This window comes from Oryctolagus cuniculus, chromosome X (assembly GCF_051225735.1).
Source record: "Oryctolagus cuniculus isolate XC-2025 breed Fujian yellow rabbit chromosome X, ASM5122573v1, whole genome shotgun sequence".
NCBI classification, from domain to species: Eukaryota; Metazoa; Chordata; class Mammalia; order Lagomorpha; family Leporidae; genus Oryctolagus; species Oryctolagus cuniculus.
In genome coordinates, this window is record NC_142888.1 from 52,198,097 (window position 1) to 52,216,748 (window position 18,652).

Genomic DNA, 18,652 nt, shown 5'->3' on the forward strand with positions numbered 1-18,652 from the left:
TTAGTGCAAATTTTTTGAAATCCATGCATAGGCTTTTTATGATATGCATTTTTCATAAACAGTTTTAAAACCCCTCATATATATGGATTTCAAAAAAAAATTTGCACTAAAGGAAACTTAATTTTTCCATAAATTTTAAATAACTTTATCTAGTTATTTTCATTGTATTTGAAAGGCAGAGAGTCAGAAGGAAAGAATGAGAGAGACCTTCTATCCACTGGTTCACTCTTCAAATGCTTGCAACAGCTTGGGCTGGACCAGGCTGAAACCAGGAGCCACACAACAGTGAAAAATTCCCCTTTCTCTATCTCTACTCCCTCCTCAGCGATAACTTCTGTGTACAAGTATGATGTGTATCTGTGTAGATCAAACGCTTTCTGCCTCATAGTTGGCTGAACCAGCTGAAGCTATGTGTAATGAGTAGCTTCCACTATCTGTTTGTTAAATGCCTTCCCTCATATCCCTTCTCCTCATCATGAAAATTTCTCCATCTAGGCTCTTGGTTCTCTTCCCTGTGAAGGATCAAGCATCATAAGGAGTTCTTTCTTCTCTTTCATCTTCAATCTCTCCCTTCCTACCCATCCCTTTAGGTGACAAGATGCCCAGCTCCCTCTCTACTTCTCAGCACTGCTAAACTCTGGAGCCTATATATCTTTGCAATTCAGTTTTGATCTTACTGCTGTCTTGAAACTGCTCTCTTAAGGTAGAGAGAGACCTCTGGGGCCACCAAATCCAAAGCCTTTTTCTCCATTATCTTTTTTCAGCCTCTTAGAAGCAACTGACAGTTATCTGACTTCAAAATCTGCAGTGGTCATCAGTGGCTGTAGTTCCCAGTACAAAATATTTTTAGAACAATTATTGATATTCACACACCATATAATTCCTTCATTTAAAGTGCACAATTCAATACCTTTTCGTATGGCCACAGAGTTGTGCAGCCACCACCACAATGAATTTTAGAACACTTTCATCGCTCCCCAAGGAAATCCTGTACCCATTAGCAGCCACTCCTTATTCCTACCACCCTCCAACACCCAGCCCCTAGCAACCACTAATCTACTTTCTGTCTCGATTTGTCTAGTTTTGATCTTTCATACAAGTAGAATTATAATATGCAGTCTTTTGTGTCTGGCTTCTTTTACTTAGCATAAAGTTTTCAAGGTCATGCATGTTGTAGCGTGTATCAGTACTTCCTTTTAAAGGCCAAATAATATTCTGTTGCATAAATAGACTATAATTTATTTAACCACTCACCTCTTGATAGATAAATGGGTTATGTCCACTACTGGATTGACGTGAATAATACTGTTATAGACATTCACATGCAAGTTTTTGTATGGACACGTTTTCAATTTTTGTGGGTACATATACCTAGGAGAACTGCTAGGTTAAGGTAACTCTATGTTTAATCTTCTGAGAAATAGCCAGAATGGCTGCACCATTTGACATTTCTACCAACAATGTTTGAGGCTTCTAATTATTGCACTTCTTTGCCAACATTTATTTTCTGTTTTAGTTTTAATTAATAATAGCCATTCTAGTGGATGTAAAGTAGTATTTTATTGTAGTGTTTTTTTTCATTGCAGTTTTGACTTGCATTTCCCTGATGACTATTTAAGTTGACTATCTTTTCAAATGCTTTTTTGATCATTTGTATATCTTCTTTAGAGCAGTGTCTGTCTTAATCCTTTACCCATTTTTTTTTTTGACAGGCAGAGTGCACAGTGAGAGACAGAGACAGAGAGAAAGGTCTTCCTTTGCCGTTGGTTCACCCTCCAATGGCCGCCGCGGCCGGCGCGCTGTGGCTGGCGCACCGCACCGATCCAAAGGCAGGAGTCAGGTACTTATCCTGGTCTCCCATGGGGTGCAGGGCCCAAGGACTTGGGCCATCCTCCACTGCACTCCCTGGCCACAGCAGAGAGCTGGCCTGGAAGAGGAGCAACCGGGACAGAATCCGGCGCCCCGACCGGGACTAGAACCGGTGTGCTGGCGCCGCTAGGTGGAAGATTAGCCTAGTGAGCCGCGGCGCCGGCCCTCCTTTGCCCATTTTAAAAACTGTATTGTTTTTAGAACATTGTGCTGTAAGAGTTCTTCATATATTCCAGATATAATTCTCTTACCAGATATATAACTTGAAAATATTTACCCTCATTCTGTGTGTTATCTTTGTGCTTTCTTGATGGTATCCTTTGAAACATAAAAGCTTTTTGATGAAGTCTAATTTATCTATTTTTTCTTTTGTTGCTTATATAATCTAAAAGGTCACGAAATCTCACATCTATGTTTTCTTCTAAGGGTTTTATAGCTTTAGCTTTTACATTTGGATCTTTGATCTGAGTTAATTTTTGTACATGGTGTGAGATAAAGGGGCCAACTCCATCCTGTTGCATGTTGATATCTGGTTGTTCCAGCATCATTTGTTGAAAACTTTGTGCTTTCCCCCTGTTGAATGGTCTTGGCCCCCTTATGTAAAATAAATTAACTATAAGTGTTGAGTTTATTTCTGGACTCTGATCTAGGTTCCACTGATCTCTGTCTTCACGCCAGTACCACACTGTCTTGATTACAGTAGCTTTGTAGTCAGTTTGGAAGGTTGCAAGTATGAGTTTTCCAACTTTGTCCTTCCTTTTCAAGATATAGGTTTAGCTATTCTGGGTTGAATTTCCATTTAATTTTAGGATCAGTCTGTCAAATTATGCAGAGAAGTTAGTTGTAACTTACAGCTCCATTTTGACCATGCCGAACCTATAATCTTACCTCTTCTATCCCTTATCTCTGTTAATGATATTCATCCTTTCAGTCACCCATGTTCAAAACTATGAAGTCCTTTCTGATTCCTCCCTTTCCCTGCTCCTCTTCAATTACCAGTTTTCAACCAACCTCTCTCCCAATCCCTCCTCTACTCTCCCACTGCAGTACTTTAGCCTTTAATGAGCTCCTTCATGGGTTATACAAATGGTTTCCTAATTAGTTTTCCTGCCTCAAATTTCTTCCCTCTCTAATCCATCTCTCTCTCTCTCTCTCTCTCTCTCTCTCTCTCTCTCTTTTTCTCCCTCTCTCTCATCAGATTAATTTTCCTTAGGGGTAGTTTTGATGAAGTCACTTCCATATTCAAAAGATTCCACTGTCCCTCCATTGTCTTTAGATAACACTTAGAATTCTTAGGCTATGATCCAAAGTCCTTCATGATCTAACTCTGGCCTACTTTTTAAATTTAAATTTTATTTTCCAATAACCCCTTAACTCACAATATACTCCCTTGTTCACCTCACCTTGTGTCTTCTTACAAGCATGCTCTTTGTCGTATACTTCCTTTCTAAATGTCTACATCATAGCGATTCTTTAAGGACAACATCAAATTCCATCTCCTCCACAAAGATGATAATAATAGCAGTTAACATTTACTGAGCATTTTGTTCAAAATAGTACTGTTGTGTGCACTTTATGTATTAGCTAATTTAAAAAATTATTTAGCATTTCAAAGGCAGAAAAAGAGAGAGAACTCCCATCAGTTAATAAAAACAAAAAAGAACTGCCATCCACGACGGGGGTGGGGGGGAGGGAGGGAAGGGGAGAGAGAAAGAAACTCCAATCTGGTTGGGCAAGGCCAAAGTAAGGAGTGTGGAACTCAGTGTGCCTCTCCCACATCGGTGATAGGGACCCAAATACTTTAACCATCGTCTGCTGCCTCCCAGGGAATGCATTAGCAGGAAGCTAGAATGGGAAGCAAAGCCAGGACTCAAACTCCAATATGAGATGTGGGTGTCCCAAGGGCTGCCTTAACTTCTAAGCCAAATGCCTCCCTTGTATTAGCTCCTTTAACCCTTATAACAATTTATAAGATAGGTATTATTATTAATCCTATTTTACAGATAGGGAAATTGCAGCATGGAGAGATTAAGAAATCTGCACAAGATCACACAGCTGTTATGTGACAGAGCTAGTTTTCTGAACTCAGGCAGCCTTACACCAGAGTCTGTGCTCCAAACCACTACAATACTTGCTCACACAACCTGTTGAGCTACTATGCCTCAGGCCCTGTGCCAGCCACTTCACCCACATTTTTTCAGATAATAGCAGCAGCAGTAGCAGCCAAAGTATTATTATTTTTCAAATGCTAATCTTCCTAGGCAAGCTCTGATCTTTGTCTTCCCTCATTCCAAAACCTTCAGTGGCTCCCCAGATACTTAGAGAATATGGTACACATTTTCAGAGCTAAGGATTCAGCTCTTCCCTGATGTGGTTCCCACACACTGTTCCAATCGTCTTTGCAGTTCCTCTTTCTCATGCACTTTAGAGTCCAAACTAAACCACTGCTCTTCTTTGTACATAGCTTAGCCTCTCCTGACTTTGATCTCGCTGTATCCACTAGAACATCCTTCCCTGCAATCTCTGTGCATTCAAACTTGACACATTTCATAAACATACATACACAGTCACATACTTTGTAAAAATATAGTAATTAGCTACCCTTTAAAACCCAGATGAAATTTTACCTCCTCACATAAGGATTTTCTGAATTATTTTCTTCCTTTGCATGCCCACAGCACTTTTAGGATTACTATAACTGTCTAGATTTCATTTTATTCAAATATTTTATTCAAATTGAAACATGAAAATCAGTCTTTACTATCTATCATTTATAAATTTCCACTAACTTCCTTGAGAGTAAAGTCAATAACTTATAGGCAATAGGCATTCAATAAATAGTTGTTAATTGAATAAATGAATGAAATATCACTCCAGACTGCTTTTGGGAAAGTTTCCCCAACCACTGTATCAGCACTGTTTGCCATACAGCAAATCATTAATTTCAGGTTTTGTGACAGTATAAAATCTCTTACCCAAAAGGAGGGGGAGGACAGGCATCACATTATGCTACATTAGTAACTTCTCTATAAATACACAAGATATTCATTTGAAATGCAGCTTTCTTGATGAGAAACCTGATCCCTCAGCATTCAGCGGTCTGGTTCTTAGACAAGGCTATGCAAATGAGGCGGAGTGGTGGCAGCTGCATCTAAGGGCCTTGATTTGGAGGAGGAGGTGTTTATTTAGGAGGATAAAAACCAGGGGTGATGACATTAATGATGCTTTTCGGTCAAAGAAAAGCCCAAGAACAAAATTGGAGAGCTATCATTTATTCCATCAGGGTGGACCGCAGTTTCTACTGGGAACTCCTGAGATCATTCACAGGTGCCACTTTCCCTCTAATAACCAGGGGATGAACATGTCTTGTTTTGTTTTGTTTTTCAAATAATTAAAATGCTAAAGGATTCATTTCAGGGCAATGAGATGCCAGAGGAATGGCATTACTGTTACTCTTCGTTGGTGCTGGTGTGGAAACCCTAATTTGTCCCTCCAGCCAGGCCTCTGATGGGAACCTGCTGCCAGCAGGTTGGTCTCCTGACTTAGAGGCTTGAATTCCCACCTGGACCAGCCTTGTCCTCATCTTGTTTCCCAACAGGGCACTCTCAGCATCCTCTGGTGATTGCCTCTATATTGATAAAAGGAATGACAAATTCAAAGTTGAAAAGCCAAGAAGGGTAGGATGCAGAGGGAGAGAAGAGGGAAATATGTTACTAATGCTTTGAGCTCCCAAAGTCAGCCTGAGAAAAGGTATTGCCAGCAGCAAGAGCCCTTTCTAAGACATAAATTTTAAACCTGTTGCATTTGATGGGATTCAGAGGGGGATTGTGTCAAGGACCCAAAGTATTACTAATCAGTCCCAAATGGGAGCTGTTGAGCTTCTCCTAGGTAGTTTTTCTCTAATTTCCCTCAATCCTATCTCAGCTCAGGTACTGCTGACTCATTCTACAACAACTCACCCTGCCAGGGGACTCAGCATATGGTAAAAGCCTCAGTGATTCCCGAATATCTATTACAAATAGCTCAGGGATACAGGGATTGGAGGGGGGCTCCCTGCCGTGAGGATGATGTGTCATTTTGTTGGGGGCCATGGCTGCCTCTTGGACATATCCAGAAGACATTTAATTTCCTATAAGTTTCTTTTTCTGCTTTTTGCATCAGACAAGCTGTACTGTTTTCATGGGCAGCTAAAATACATAAAACAAAAAACCTAAACCCATAAAATAAAAAAGAAACCTCAAACCCCCAAGTCAACCAACCATTCACCAAATAACTTCCCATTCCTTTTGCTGTTTTAATTTTCAAGATGCACTTTCTTCACATTTTAAAGGGACATCTTTACTGTCATTGTTGAGTCCATTATATAGAAACATAGATTCTAATTGGCATCTCTTTCTACCATGCCTTGTAGTAAGTAATTCTACTCATCAATTATGTGTCACCTTGGCAACCGAAAGGGCTGTGCACTATTTTTAGTGTATTATTGCTTATCTCTCACTATACCTCTTGGAAGTAAACCATTTTCATTCACACAAGGGAAAGTGAGTCATCCAGGACTAAAGGACCTTACCAGTGGCCTGGAGTGAATCGTCAGAGCTAGAATTAGAACACTAATTCTAATTTGAATCCAATGCTCTCATCACCAAGTCCCAGTGCTCTTTGGCTCACTACATTCTGAAAGGCCAGAGGCCCCAGCAAGCAGAGTGTATATTATCTGAGCAGGGGGTGGGGTGTGCAGAGAGGCAGGCTGGCTTGGAGAGCTAAGCTAACAAACAACATAGAATGGAAGATGACTTGAAGAATACAAGTGAATCCTAAGGCTAGCTGTGCTAATGGTCCTTTATTTGATCTGGGGTAGGACATTCACTGCTCTGTAACCACCAGGACCGCTTAGAGCGCAGACTGCATTCTGCTTTGTATCACATCATTTGCGCGTAAATCTCATCCATTCTCCTTTGCAACTTCCACAGCACCCAGTTCAGGAAGAAGACCGGACGCGGAGTCTGACAGACTTGGATTCTGCATTTGCATGGCAACCTGGGCAAATCACTTCACTTCTCTGCATCTGCTTCCTTCTCCATAAAATGAGAATAATATTCCCCCCCCTCCCCACTCTGGGTTACTGTGAGGAGTAAATGATATAACATTTGTGAAAGTCTCCTTCCAGCACCAGGACCAGGTACATAGTAAGCACTCCATAATGTTGAATGAATAAATGAATGACCTTGAGTCAGCCCCTTCAAGTGCTATGTTAATTCTTTCAGCCCACTAGGATACTGTTGAGTTCAGCACAGTACACCATAGCAGTGACTTCCTGAATAGTACTCTAATGGTCCCCACAGGCAGAGAGAAATTTCATAGTGTCACTGCCCAGTTATACCTGTTCTGGGAATACAGTAATTCATTTTCCAGTGCTGCCAATCTATTACCTTTCACCAAACACAAAATTCACTTTAAGAAGGGAAGAAACACAAGTGCCTTTCTGTTATATAGAGGTTGGGAGAATATATTATTAAAATTGAAACCGACTTCTCTGATTTCTTAGGCAAAAAATCAGATTGGAAGCCAAACAGCTATTTGGCCTTTGCAGACCCCGGATAGTGATGCCCTTGGGGGAAAGGGGAAAGCTGGAGTCACTCCAAACTGTAGTTACAACATTTGTGTGTATATTTACTGCTTGTTCTTCTGCTCTCAGCACTGAGTTTTTACTCTCTAAGGCTTGAAGAATTCACAATTTACCTAAAGCACAGTTTAATACATATGGGTAGAAATACAGGCCGATATCTCTGTTTCTCATTTCCTAATCATATTTTCTACTCTCCCTACATAACTGATACCTCTTCTTTTTCAATTCAATTGCTCTGCTTTTCAAACTTAGGTGGACAATAATGATTTGTTAACAATAAACATGCCCCTAGCCCTTCCCTCACCCTTCTTTACCCAGGAGGGCCTCCCTAAGATTCAAAGCCGAAATCCTGCCATATAGTTAGCACCTGGTGCAGCTCATCAAAATATAATATCCTTTCCCAGATGATTGGAAATCTCTGCAATGCCGTCACACAATGAGGTGTGTAAGAAAGAGTTTGGGGATTGATTTTCATCATTAACTTGATATTGCATGGTTTTTGTGGGACTTAAAAAGAAATGCATTTTTATTACTTTTAAGTACTGAACATAGAGTAACTCCAACTCATCATATTTTAACAGTTATTTTTTCTGGGGCAGGATGTATTTTAAACATGCCTATGTTAGAGTGTCTGGTGGATCATTTAGGATCAGTGTCCTGTTGCTTGATGAAATCCAGATCACTTCAATGAAATCCAGATGGGGAAACTGGGTCTCTGGCAGTGGCTGCCAGATCTTCTCCCTATGAAATCTCTCCAGTCTGTATGCAAATTCAAAACTCCATATCCTGGAAATCCCAAACCAATCAAGTGGCGCTCCGCTTCTTAGTTACTGGACTAAACACAGGGAAGCGATTCATTCTTCCCTGAGGAAATAAGCATTTCTTACATACATCTATCTTGGCACAAAAAGGGCTGGCTAAGCAAATTAATAGTGTAAACAGGATTGCACTGGGGAATGTTTGTCCTACTTAGGAGAATAAACTTTTTATGCACTTTGTGCACATCCACTTACATACAAATAATTGATATGCTAATTACAAATGATTCTTAGAGCCCCTTCCCTGAGGTGCTGTACTATGCTGTTAGTCTAGCTTGAATTACTAGCGTGTCCAGTGCTTGGAAGTCATAAAAATGCATTTAAAAATATTCCATGATTCAGACTGGCTTTCTTCTAATTAGACTGAGTTAGTGAGAATAGATAGTTTTCTAATTCACCCCTGATATATTTAAGATGGCCCCCCGACTCCATTGCCCCAGCTCTCCTTTCACTCTTCAGGATTCTCCTGCGTGGAGTTGGCACATATGAACCCCTTCACCTCTAGCTCACTACTCAACTGCACTTGCCCCATCTCTAGGCAAACACACACCCTGTAGTCCCTGGCACACACACATATCCTTTCATTTGTTAACTTGTTGGCTGGTTATTTGATACGGCTGCTTTGGGAAGAGTGTCTTTCTTTAAGTACCAATAGCTATGGATCTTTTCTGGTAGCACAACAGGTAATGGTGCACACAGAGCAAAGTCCAGCCAGGCTTAGCAGTGGGCTTTTTTGTCAGGTGGTGGATACCAGCTTTTGCTCCGTCTCTGTACAATCCATGTCAACAGAACACAGTGAGGCAGCTCATCAGTACTGGCAGCTGCTAGGTGTATGGCAATGTCAGATGCATCATTCAAAGCCATAACTTGTTAAAGCAGAGCGTAAACAGTAGATTTTCTGGACTAGACCAAAGGGATGCAGCAGCAACTAAAGAGTATTAGAGGAGGAGGAAGCCTAAGGGGAGGGTAGGAGGCACATGGTGGCGAGCAGCTTACAGAAGTAATAGGAATTTTGATGGTAAAACGTTCTATCAAGCACAGATAGAGTCAAGTTTGGGATTCTTTGCAGTGCAACCCTACATTAAAGGGTGTAATTCTCAAGATTTCCATTTAGGAATGAAGTCTTCCTGCCTCTGGATAGTTTCAGAACATGCTGTCACATCAGAACCTGTTAAATTGCTGCCAAAGAATTGGATCACTTTCTCCAGGGGGCAGGGATCAGTAAGAGCTAAGAGAGCAGGAGGGGCCAGTGTTGTGGTGCAGTGGATTAAGCTGCTGCTTGGGATTTGGGCATCTCACATCAGAGTGCTGCTTTAGGTCCTGGCTGCCCTGTTTCTGATCCAGCTCCCTGCTAATGAGTCTGGGAAAGTAGAGGATGATGGCACAGGTGGGAGACCCAGAGTGGAATTCTTGGCTCCTAGCTTTGGCTTAGCCTAGCTCTGGCCTGGCTTAACCTAACCCCGGCCCTTGTGGCCATTTGGGGATTGAACCAGCAGATGGAAGAACTTTCTCTCCATTTCTTCCTTTCTGTCACTCTGCCTTTCAAATAAATAAATCTTTTTCTTAAAAAAAGAAGAGAGTGGGAAAGATGTACGTCAGAGTGACAGTACAAACCCACAGAAATCCAGAATATTGTCCTCTTTGACATAAATGAAAAATACAACACCTATGAATATGTGTTTGTTTGGAGTAGGAAGCTGTCATGGTGTCAGGGCTACTTGGTGCCATTCAGGAACTGGTCATGAAAGCCATTGGTTGAGGGGAGAAGGAGAAGACTATGAAAACTGTCCCTGTAACCACTTGGATTTAAAAGCTCTAAGGATTAGGTGAGGGTAAAATACGAGTTCTCCACTGAAGCCCTAAACACTTCCTGGGGCCAGGCTGGGTGAGCTCACTGACCAAAGGTTCAGGACAACTCAGATAATGAAGCACACTATCTGCCCCCCTCCAAATTATCCTACATTCTTGAGGCACTTAATACCTTTTGAATTTAACATTTTAAAAGATGCATCAAACTGGGAAGAATAAATGAACAGCCTACTCTGGCCTCATTTCCACCTGTGGCTAACATTAAAAGTGAACTTAATTAGTATCTGAGTCATCCATTTTCCAGAAACAATAGGCAATTTTGTATCTGCCATACCACGGAGAGGCAGGATAGAAGTTTATCACATAGAACAAAAGCATTTAACACAAATACCTTATTTATGGAGGGCTGAGTTCAAGGTACAAGGCTTATAAAAAGAATTAACAGCTTCAGTTGCCTTTATTATTGGGCCAAAGTGAGCTAGTGATTATAAAGATAGTGTAACTGTGACCTGATGAAGAGAGGTATAATCATTTTATAAAGAATTTTCACCAGCTCTCAGAATATAATGAAAATGAGGATGAATATGGAAGCAAGGATCTATAATTATTTGTTCTCAAAATGGAAATTTCTAGAGTTCATCCCTTCTCATCAAGTGAAAGAGAATTTTAAAATTTTGTATTGCTTAAAATATTTATATGTGAATGTGTATGCATCTAGATAGCTTTTGCCACATCACCAAACCCAAAGGAATAAATTATAATTGTTGGGCTCTCTTTCAGTGAAGATCTACCTGCTTCTAAAATTGAATGATAAGGAGTCTGGAGTCCCAAGTGGAAGATAAATTCTAGATGACTTATCATTATAATGAAAGAAAAACTTATCATCATTAAAACATCTCTTCTTTAAATATTAACATTAAAAGTCAATAGTGAAAGGAAACATATCCCTTAAATGTCCTTTAGTGATGTCCCTTAGTTCTCATTTTATTCAGTTGGTGAAAAAGCTTATAGTATGGATGGAGAATCAGCCCTATACACAGACATGGCCTTCTGCCAAGACCAAGAAGTGGTACAAATTCCGCCTACAGTTGCAGAAATGTATAGTATTAAAAAATACTTTTGCAATACTAGTCTTTAAAAACCTAATGAAAAGGACTAACTCCATGAGAAGACTTCTATAGAACGACAAGTGACATTGTTTATCTTCAGGTAGGAAGTCGGGATTTTCTTCAATGAAAATGAAGGGAAAAGAGGATTTATAGAATCTTCATGTTTCTAAACTTTAATTAGGAGTTTAAAACCTAAGAAGCAAATTTTGGCAATATTTATTCTTGTTTTCCGTCCATAAAATTACAATTAAATCTTCAGGATTAAGGGATTCTTTTTGGCAATAATCTAGGTTGTACTTTCATAAACACACACAATGGATTGAGTATATTATAGATCATTGAGTTCATTTGCATACAGCTAAATGGATTCTCTTTTTTAAGGGGTTTTCTGCAATCCCCTGAGATAAATTTCCCAAGAAGTCTTGGGATGGTTTTTTTTTTTTTCTTTGTTTGCAACAATTAAATTTCATGCTTCCATGTGACACTTTGGGGACAATGGTTAAGAGGCTGACAGATGTGGATTCAGACTCTGGCTTCCCCACTTATGAATTGTTTGACCTTAAAAAAGCCAATATTTTCTCCAGTTTTCTCACTGTAAAGTGAAGATGATAATGTCTACTTTGTAGGTTATAATGATCAAATGAAGCAATGTAAAATTACAGTGTAATTTCTGGCATGGAGAAGTGCCCCCTTAGAAGCTAAACTCCAAGGTGCAGGAGTCTCATTTGTCTTGCTTACTACCACCAGTGCCTAGTACAGTGCCTGTCATAAAGTAGATACTCAATACATTTTTGCTGAATGAGTAAAATGGCTTGAATATATTTAAAGGTACACATTTAATCTGAATAGGAACCAATGTCATATGTTAAGCACAGTACCAGGCACATGATAAACTATGCACTTGGGTGGTTCTTTCCTCCACCCTCTTTCTTCTTGTTAGTTAATACTTTTAAAACCCTACAAAGTGACTTAAGGTGCTCAATTCTTCTGCAGCAATGTCAGAGTGGCCTCAGAGAGGTGAATCTTGGCCCCACACCCACAGGAACTGATCCTATGCTTCAAATATCACTGATTTGTAGAAGGGGGCTTCAGGAAGTTCATGAAAATTTTGTATTACCGCTTAATTCCATTTTCCATGAACTTTTAAAATCTTGGCCGGCGCCACAGCTCACTTGGCTAATCCTCCGCCTGCGGCGCTGGCACCCCAGGTTCTAGTCCTGGTTGCTCATCTTCCAGTCCAGCTCTCTGCTGTGGTCCAGGAGTGCAGTGGAGGATGGCCCAAGTGTTTGGGCCCTGCACCCACATGGGAGACCAGGAGGAAGCACCTGGCTCCTGGCTTCAGATCGGCGCAGTGCTGTAGCAGCCATTTTGGGGGGTGAACCAACGGAAGGAAGACCTTTTTCTGTCTCTCTCTCACTATCTAACTCTGCCTGTCAAAAAAAATTTTTTTAAAAATTAAAATCTCATATTACAGGGATGGGTGGTGCCAGACTCTAAGGAAAATTTTCCTGTAAAAAAAACATTTTGTATGTATACTATATTAAGCATTATCAATGTGCTTTTTCCCTCCTCTTTTTTTTTTAGATGTGAGAGGAGCTCAATATAGATGGACAAAAAGATTCTAGCCAGGAATAAAAACTTAGGCTTTAATAAGCTATTCCTTAATGAACCTGCTGTTGTCCTAATCAACAAGTTCTTTCTGGGTAGGTGACTCTGGCTAGCCAATTAATAGAACAAATGATGAGAAAAGCAGCTGATACACGATAAAATAATTCTTGAAAATATAAAAGTAATATTTTGCTAATGAAGGAAGTAAAAATATGAAGTTGTTTTATTTTTATTTCTGGGGTCTCTGATGGAATTTTTCTTTAGATCAATGGACTCACAGGGAAAAAACGGTTTCTTTAAATTTTGAGCTATATAATATAAACCACAGGACTTAACTACACAGGCCAAGGACCAAGTACAGGTAGATTCTTATTTTAACTACCATTATGAACTGTAGTTTACTAGAATAAAGTTATTTCTCTGGTTGAATTGATAGCTCTTACTAGTGAAGTTTTGCATATGTGAATATAAAGACTGAATGAGGATTTCAGTTTAACAGAGTCTCACAAACGCTATTCATTGAGAAGTCCATTAACGATGTCTTCCTTCTGGTGAAATATTTATCTAGTGTCTGTATTTAATTATCTTACAAAGTTGAATAGTTGAATATTCTTAATGTGAGCTTTTTCAAAACATTACACTGTCAATTTCAGTATATGTATCCATACATATTATAAGCCTCAGAAATATTGTTTTCTTATGGTATTCAGTGATCAGATATTTAGTAAAGAATATGTTTTGGCTGCTAGGGCTATAAAATGATAGGCAGGATACAAAATACGAAATATAACTGCTACTCTGCATTTCTTCATTTAAACTCCATGTGTATCTCGGCAGTTCACAGTGGCAGGTAGCATGGATTGTCCTACAAGATTTGAGATTTCAGGGTGGAGCCCTACTATTTATCAAAACCTCTCTTGGACCAACAGTAAGGAGGTACTTTTTATGGTGCTGTATCACAATCCTTAACTATAAATGCTCCCAGTGTCATCAATACAGTGTTCCAGAGAATAGATGAAACATTGCATTCAAATATAATTAGAAAATAAACAGGTTAAACATAGGCAGAGCAATAAATGGGCACTTCAGAAAGTTGGTGGAAAAATAGAATTAAAACATAAAATTTATTATGGTATAAAAATTTGAAATTCATGCATAGTTTTTTTCATAATATCCATTTTCCATGACTTTTTTGAAAACACCTGGTGTCTTCTTTTTCAGATGACAAAACTTGGAAACAAACCCTCCCTTTGGCAGAATAGCTTCCTTCTACCACCAAACTTTATAGGTAGGTGGGGGAGGGGGACATGGAGGTGGGTGGGTGAGGTTGGTGCTTCTACACTTAATTCAAGAACATATCTCTATGATCTCTAAGCAATAAGCTTCCATTTGAAGGGGAGGTGTGCTTACAGGAGCAATGTTGATGTTTCTTTATGCTATTACAACAGGGTTCTACTTGTAATACTGAATCTAGTAGCTGCCACTGAAATTATGGAATGCTTGTGGGAATAGTGACCCTCACCATTAGTATTGAATGACCTAAGGAGATCTAACTACAAAAATATCATTCACAGAAAATGGAACCCAAGGTCTTTTGGTGTTAGAATATGTTAATGTAGGCCAGCGCCGCGGCTCACTAGGCTAATCCTCCGCCTTGCGGTGCCGGCACACCGGGTTCTAGTCCCGGTTGGGGCACCGGATTCTGTCCTGGTTGCTCCTCTTCCAGGCCAGCTCTCTGCTGTGGCCCGGGAGTGCAGTGGAGGATGGCCCAAGTACTTGGGCCCTGCACCCCATGGGAGACCAGGAGAAGTACCTGGCTCCTGGCTTTGGATCAGCGTGGTGCGCCGGCCGCAGCGCGCGGGCCGAGGCAGCCATTGGGGGGTGAACCAACGGCAAAGGAAGACCTTTCTCTCTGTCTCTCTCTCTCACTGTCCACTCTGCCTGTCAAAAAAAAAAGAATATGTTAATGTAAAGATTTCATATCCACTCTATTATAAAAAGAAGCTCGGTCAATTTTTCTTATAAAGAGGGTGAGGTAATGTCCATTTTTTTTTTTTGACAGGCAGAGTGGATAGTGAGAGAGAGAGAGACAGAAAGGTCTTCCTTTGCCGTTGGTTCACCCTCCAATGGCCGCCACGGCTGGCGCGCTGCGGCCGGCGCACCGCGCTGATCCAAAGCCAGGAGCCAGGTGCTTCTCCTGGTCTCCCATGGCGTGCAGGGCCCAAGCACTTGGGCCATCCTCCACTGCACTCCCGGGCCACAGCAGAGAGCTGGCCTGGAAGAGGGGCAACCAGGACAGAATCCGGTGCCCCGACCGGGACTAGAACCCGGTGTGCCAGCACCGCAAGGCAGAGGATTAGCCTAGTGAGCCGCGGTGCCGGCGGGTAATGTCCAACTTTAAGATAAAACCGTGTGTGGCCAATTGGGGAGTGAACCAGTGGATGGAGGACCTCTCTCTCTCTCTGCCTCTGCTTCTCTCTCTGGGTAACTCTTTCCAGTAAATAAATAAATCTTTTTTTTTAAAAAAGATAAAACTGTCAAGTTCTTTCCTGAAAAGCTGGCAAAGTAAAAAAGGCTCTAGCAAGGAGAAGAATCCTCCTTATTTAAATAAAAAAAGGAGAAAGGGAGGGAGGAAGGGAAGAAGAGGAAAGAAGGAAGGAAAGGGGGAAGGAAGGAGGAAAAAAGAAAAAATAGTGTAAGTGAATTTCACATTGAGGAAACAAACTAGAAATTGGGTGCAAACAAAAATGAGAGCATCTTGTGAGTCAGCACAAAGAGGTCCTTTATATATCACAAGGAGTGAGCCAGAGAACTAGTTGGATCACTGAACAAAATGGATGAAAGGAGACAGTAGATATACTGAACGATGTTTGAAGAAGAGGAAGCCCGTTCTATGTCTAATGCATCTTTTGAGGGATGAAGATGAGTCAGAGGTAATAATGGCAAATGTGCAAGAGACCTTGGTTCCAAGCCACACACTAGAAGTAGTCAAAAGCATAATGACTGGGACTGAGTGACACAGTAGCAGGGCTGGCCTTCTGCAAAACTGTGTAGTTGTTGAAGATTGTTTTGTGTTTGTTTCTTTGTTTTTTGTATCCCTTTTCCTCTCCTGCGCCATTTGAATACTCAGGGAGCTCATGCTGTAACCCTTTCTAAATGTACTATCAAGAAAGGCTCGTGGGCGGTGATGAGGAGAGTTAGTTGTGCCAAAATTTCATTTTAAGGTTTTTTTTCTAATTGTAGAATAAAAGTATTCTTCCTTTTAAAAGAACTTCAGGTGGTAGTCCAATAGATGGGAGAGATGCGTGGACCAGGAAGCCTTCCTGGCACCCTTGGAATCAGAGGTTCCTTCACATAATGCCCTGACCAGATCTGACTTCTAAGGAAATCAAACGAAAAACTTATTGTACCTCTAATGAAAACCTGGAACCTGTTACTCTGGATGAGCACTGTGTGGATTGCTGGTGTGACTCCACAGGCAAAGGGGGCCCTGGGAACTATAAACTGATGAAGGTCTGGTTCTTTAGTAGGCAAGCTGGAATAATCTTTAATAAATGCTAGCCTCCTGTACGCAAAAGCCATCAATCTACCAGGGTGCGGGTGGCAAAATGGTTTCTAGTAAAGGGAAATCTTGTGTAATCTACAGATCTTTCCCTTGGGGCTAAACTTACTTTTTAAATGCTCCTAATTAAGGCTGATACCAAGACTGTTTTTAAACATGAATTATCATGGGATTTAAATCTTTTTGTTATGTAGGAGGAAGTGGTTTACTGCAAGGAGTGGGGCAGAGACAATATAAGGGAGAAAAAGACATTTTTTTCTGAATGAAGAAGGTTAAGTAGTAGACTTCTTTGGGGGTGGGCATTGGGAAATCCTCAAGACTGCAGATAATACTCAGCTTTGCCAGGCAGTGAAATACCAAGCTGATGGAGGATAAAGGCAGTTCTCAGGAGGCTTTATGATTGGCAGATGAGCTTCGATAGGGACACATGGAAGGTGATCCATTTGGGGAGGGCCAGATATTACAAACTAGACTCACAGAAGGATGGGTACTGACCTTTCAATGAAAACCCAGGAAAGAGCTCTAGGAAACCCAGTGGACAGTACACTGAAGAGAACAAGCTCGTTTCCTGCTATAACAACAACAACAACAACAAAGCAACAAAATGTTGGGTACTGTCAAGAAGGAGATTAGAAGACAAACAAGGCCGGCGCCGCGGCTCACTAGGCTAATCCTCCGCCTACGGCGTCGGCACCCCAGGTTCTAGTCCTGGTTGGGGCGCCAGATTCTGTCCTGGTTGCTCCTCTTCCAGTCCAGCTCTCTTCTGTGGCCTGGGAAGGCAGTGGAGGATGGCCCAAGTGCTTGGGCCCTGCACCCGCATGGGAGACCAGGAGGAAGCACCTGGCTCCTGGCTTCAGATCGGTGCAGCGCGCCAGCCATAGCGGCCATTTGTGGGGTGAACCAATGGAAGGAAGACCTTTCTCTCTGTCTCTCTCACTATCTAACTCTGCCTGTCCAAAAAAAAAAAAAAAAAGAAGAAGAAGAAGACAAACAAAACAATTCTTTTACATAGAACCACAAGGCATCTTCATTGGTAGTTATATAAGTAGCTCTGATCACATCTCAAGGACAGAACAGAGCCTAAGGGGAACAAAGAAGGGCAATTAAACCATCAGTGGCAGGTTCAAAAAAAAAAAAAAGGGCCTTTTCAGTCTGAAAATACAGAGGTGGCCAGGGGATATGATCAAAATCATGAAGAGGCTAGTGCTGCTGAATGACTGCATGATGACTTGGCCTACCAAATCTCTTGAGCTAAGAGGCACCTTTGAAGCATAAAGTTTTTACTTTTTAATAGTTCTACTTTGTTTATACAACTGCCAGTGACAATAGCCAGTGCATGCAGGCTCCTTTGGGAAGTCTCTGTTTTCCACCAGAGATTGGGAGAAATGGGAGGCAAGCTGAGGGGAGTGGGGAGGGATCGAGAGAATGTCAGTCCCTACTGCTTACCCTCAGTAGTGTTGACTGGCGGCTAGTCAGACTTACTGTCTCTGATGCCATTGTCAGCAGTGAATTTCTACTCCCATTCTGTAGGACTTTTCAACTCCAGTGATCTACATATTGATACCAAACTGTCTGCCTACAAGTGTTTATCATTTGATTCTTAACCACAGTATAAATGAACAGGTTTCTGACTCCAATTTTAACATGGTGGATAGAACACAAGAACATGTGATAAAGAATTATAGTCAGCTCTCTAATATTCACACCAGTGGAGGGAACAGAGGTCTTCATAAATGGAAAACTGAAATGTACCCTGCCAGGTTAAAGAATTACACACACAAATTTCATTAGCGGAGAGACTATCAGATATGGAATTTAGCAGGCCAGTCTAATGGTTCTGCTCTTGAGATGCCCCTAACCAATACTAGGTAGTAGGTAAGATCGAACCTGCAGCACAGTTCTCCCCAACAGAGAATGGCTACATGATAAAATACACATAATGAACAGTGTGTAAAAGCTGTCTGGGTATATAGTGGTTTTCTTTTCCAAACTGCTCTTTAAAAACAAGGATTCTGTGAGACTGGGGACAACCTAATCCTACAGAAACGTAATCTACTTGCTACTGTCTCAGAGTTGCTGCCATACCTTTCACAGATGTGGTAATATTTCTCATCCTGTATGCCATCCTGAATGGGCACATTTACACTGTAGTACCGTCCCCTCCCCAGGCCAACATCACACATATCACCTGTTCCTGTAACAGAGAGGAGCACAGTCATCAGTTATTAAGAACATGAGACCTAGACAGCTT

General features: G+C 41.1%; 2 protein-coding genes across 12 annotated transcripts in view; one reads left to right on the forward strand and one right to left on the reverse strand.

Moving 5' to 3' along the window:
• Window positions 1-18,652, forward strand: part of LOC149119640 (uncharacterized) — a 282,520-nt gene that overhangs the window by 177,015 nt on the left and 86,853 nt on the right. For all 6 annotated transcript variants that reach the window (XR_016227967.1, XR_016227965.1, XR_016227969.1 and 3 more), the window contains one exon: window positions 14,061-14,127. Coding sequence is in view for 2 of the 6 variants with exons in the window: in XM_089324283.1 (XP_089180409.1) it covers window positions 14,061-14,127 (67 nt within the window). In the remaining 4 variants the exon portion in view is untranslated. The remainder of the gene's footprint in view (window positions 1-14,060; window positions 14,128-18,652) is intronic.
• HDAC8 (histone deacetylase 8) overlaps window positions 1-18,652 on the reverse strand; it is a 256,156-nt gene that overhangs the window by 149,120 nt on the left and 88,384 nt on the right. For all 6 annotated transcript variants that reach the window (XM_017349748.4, XM_008272803.5, XM_089324276.1 and 3 more), the window contains exon 7: window positions 18,487-18,595. In XM_017349748.4, coding sequence (XP_017205237.1) covers window positions 18,487-18,595 — 109 coding nt within the window. The remainder of the gene's footprint in view (window positions 1-18,486; window positions 18,596-18,652) is intronic.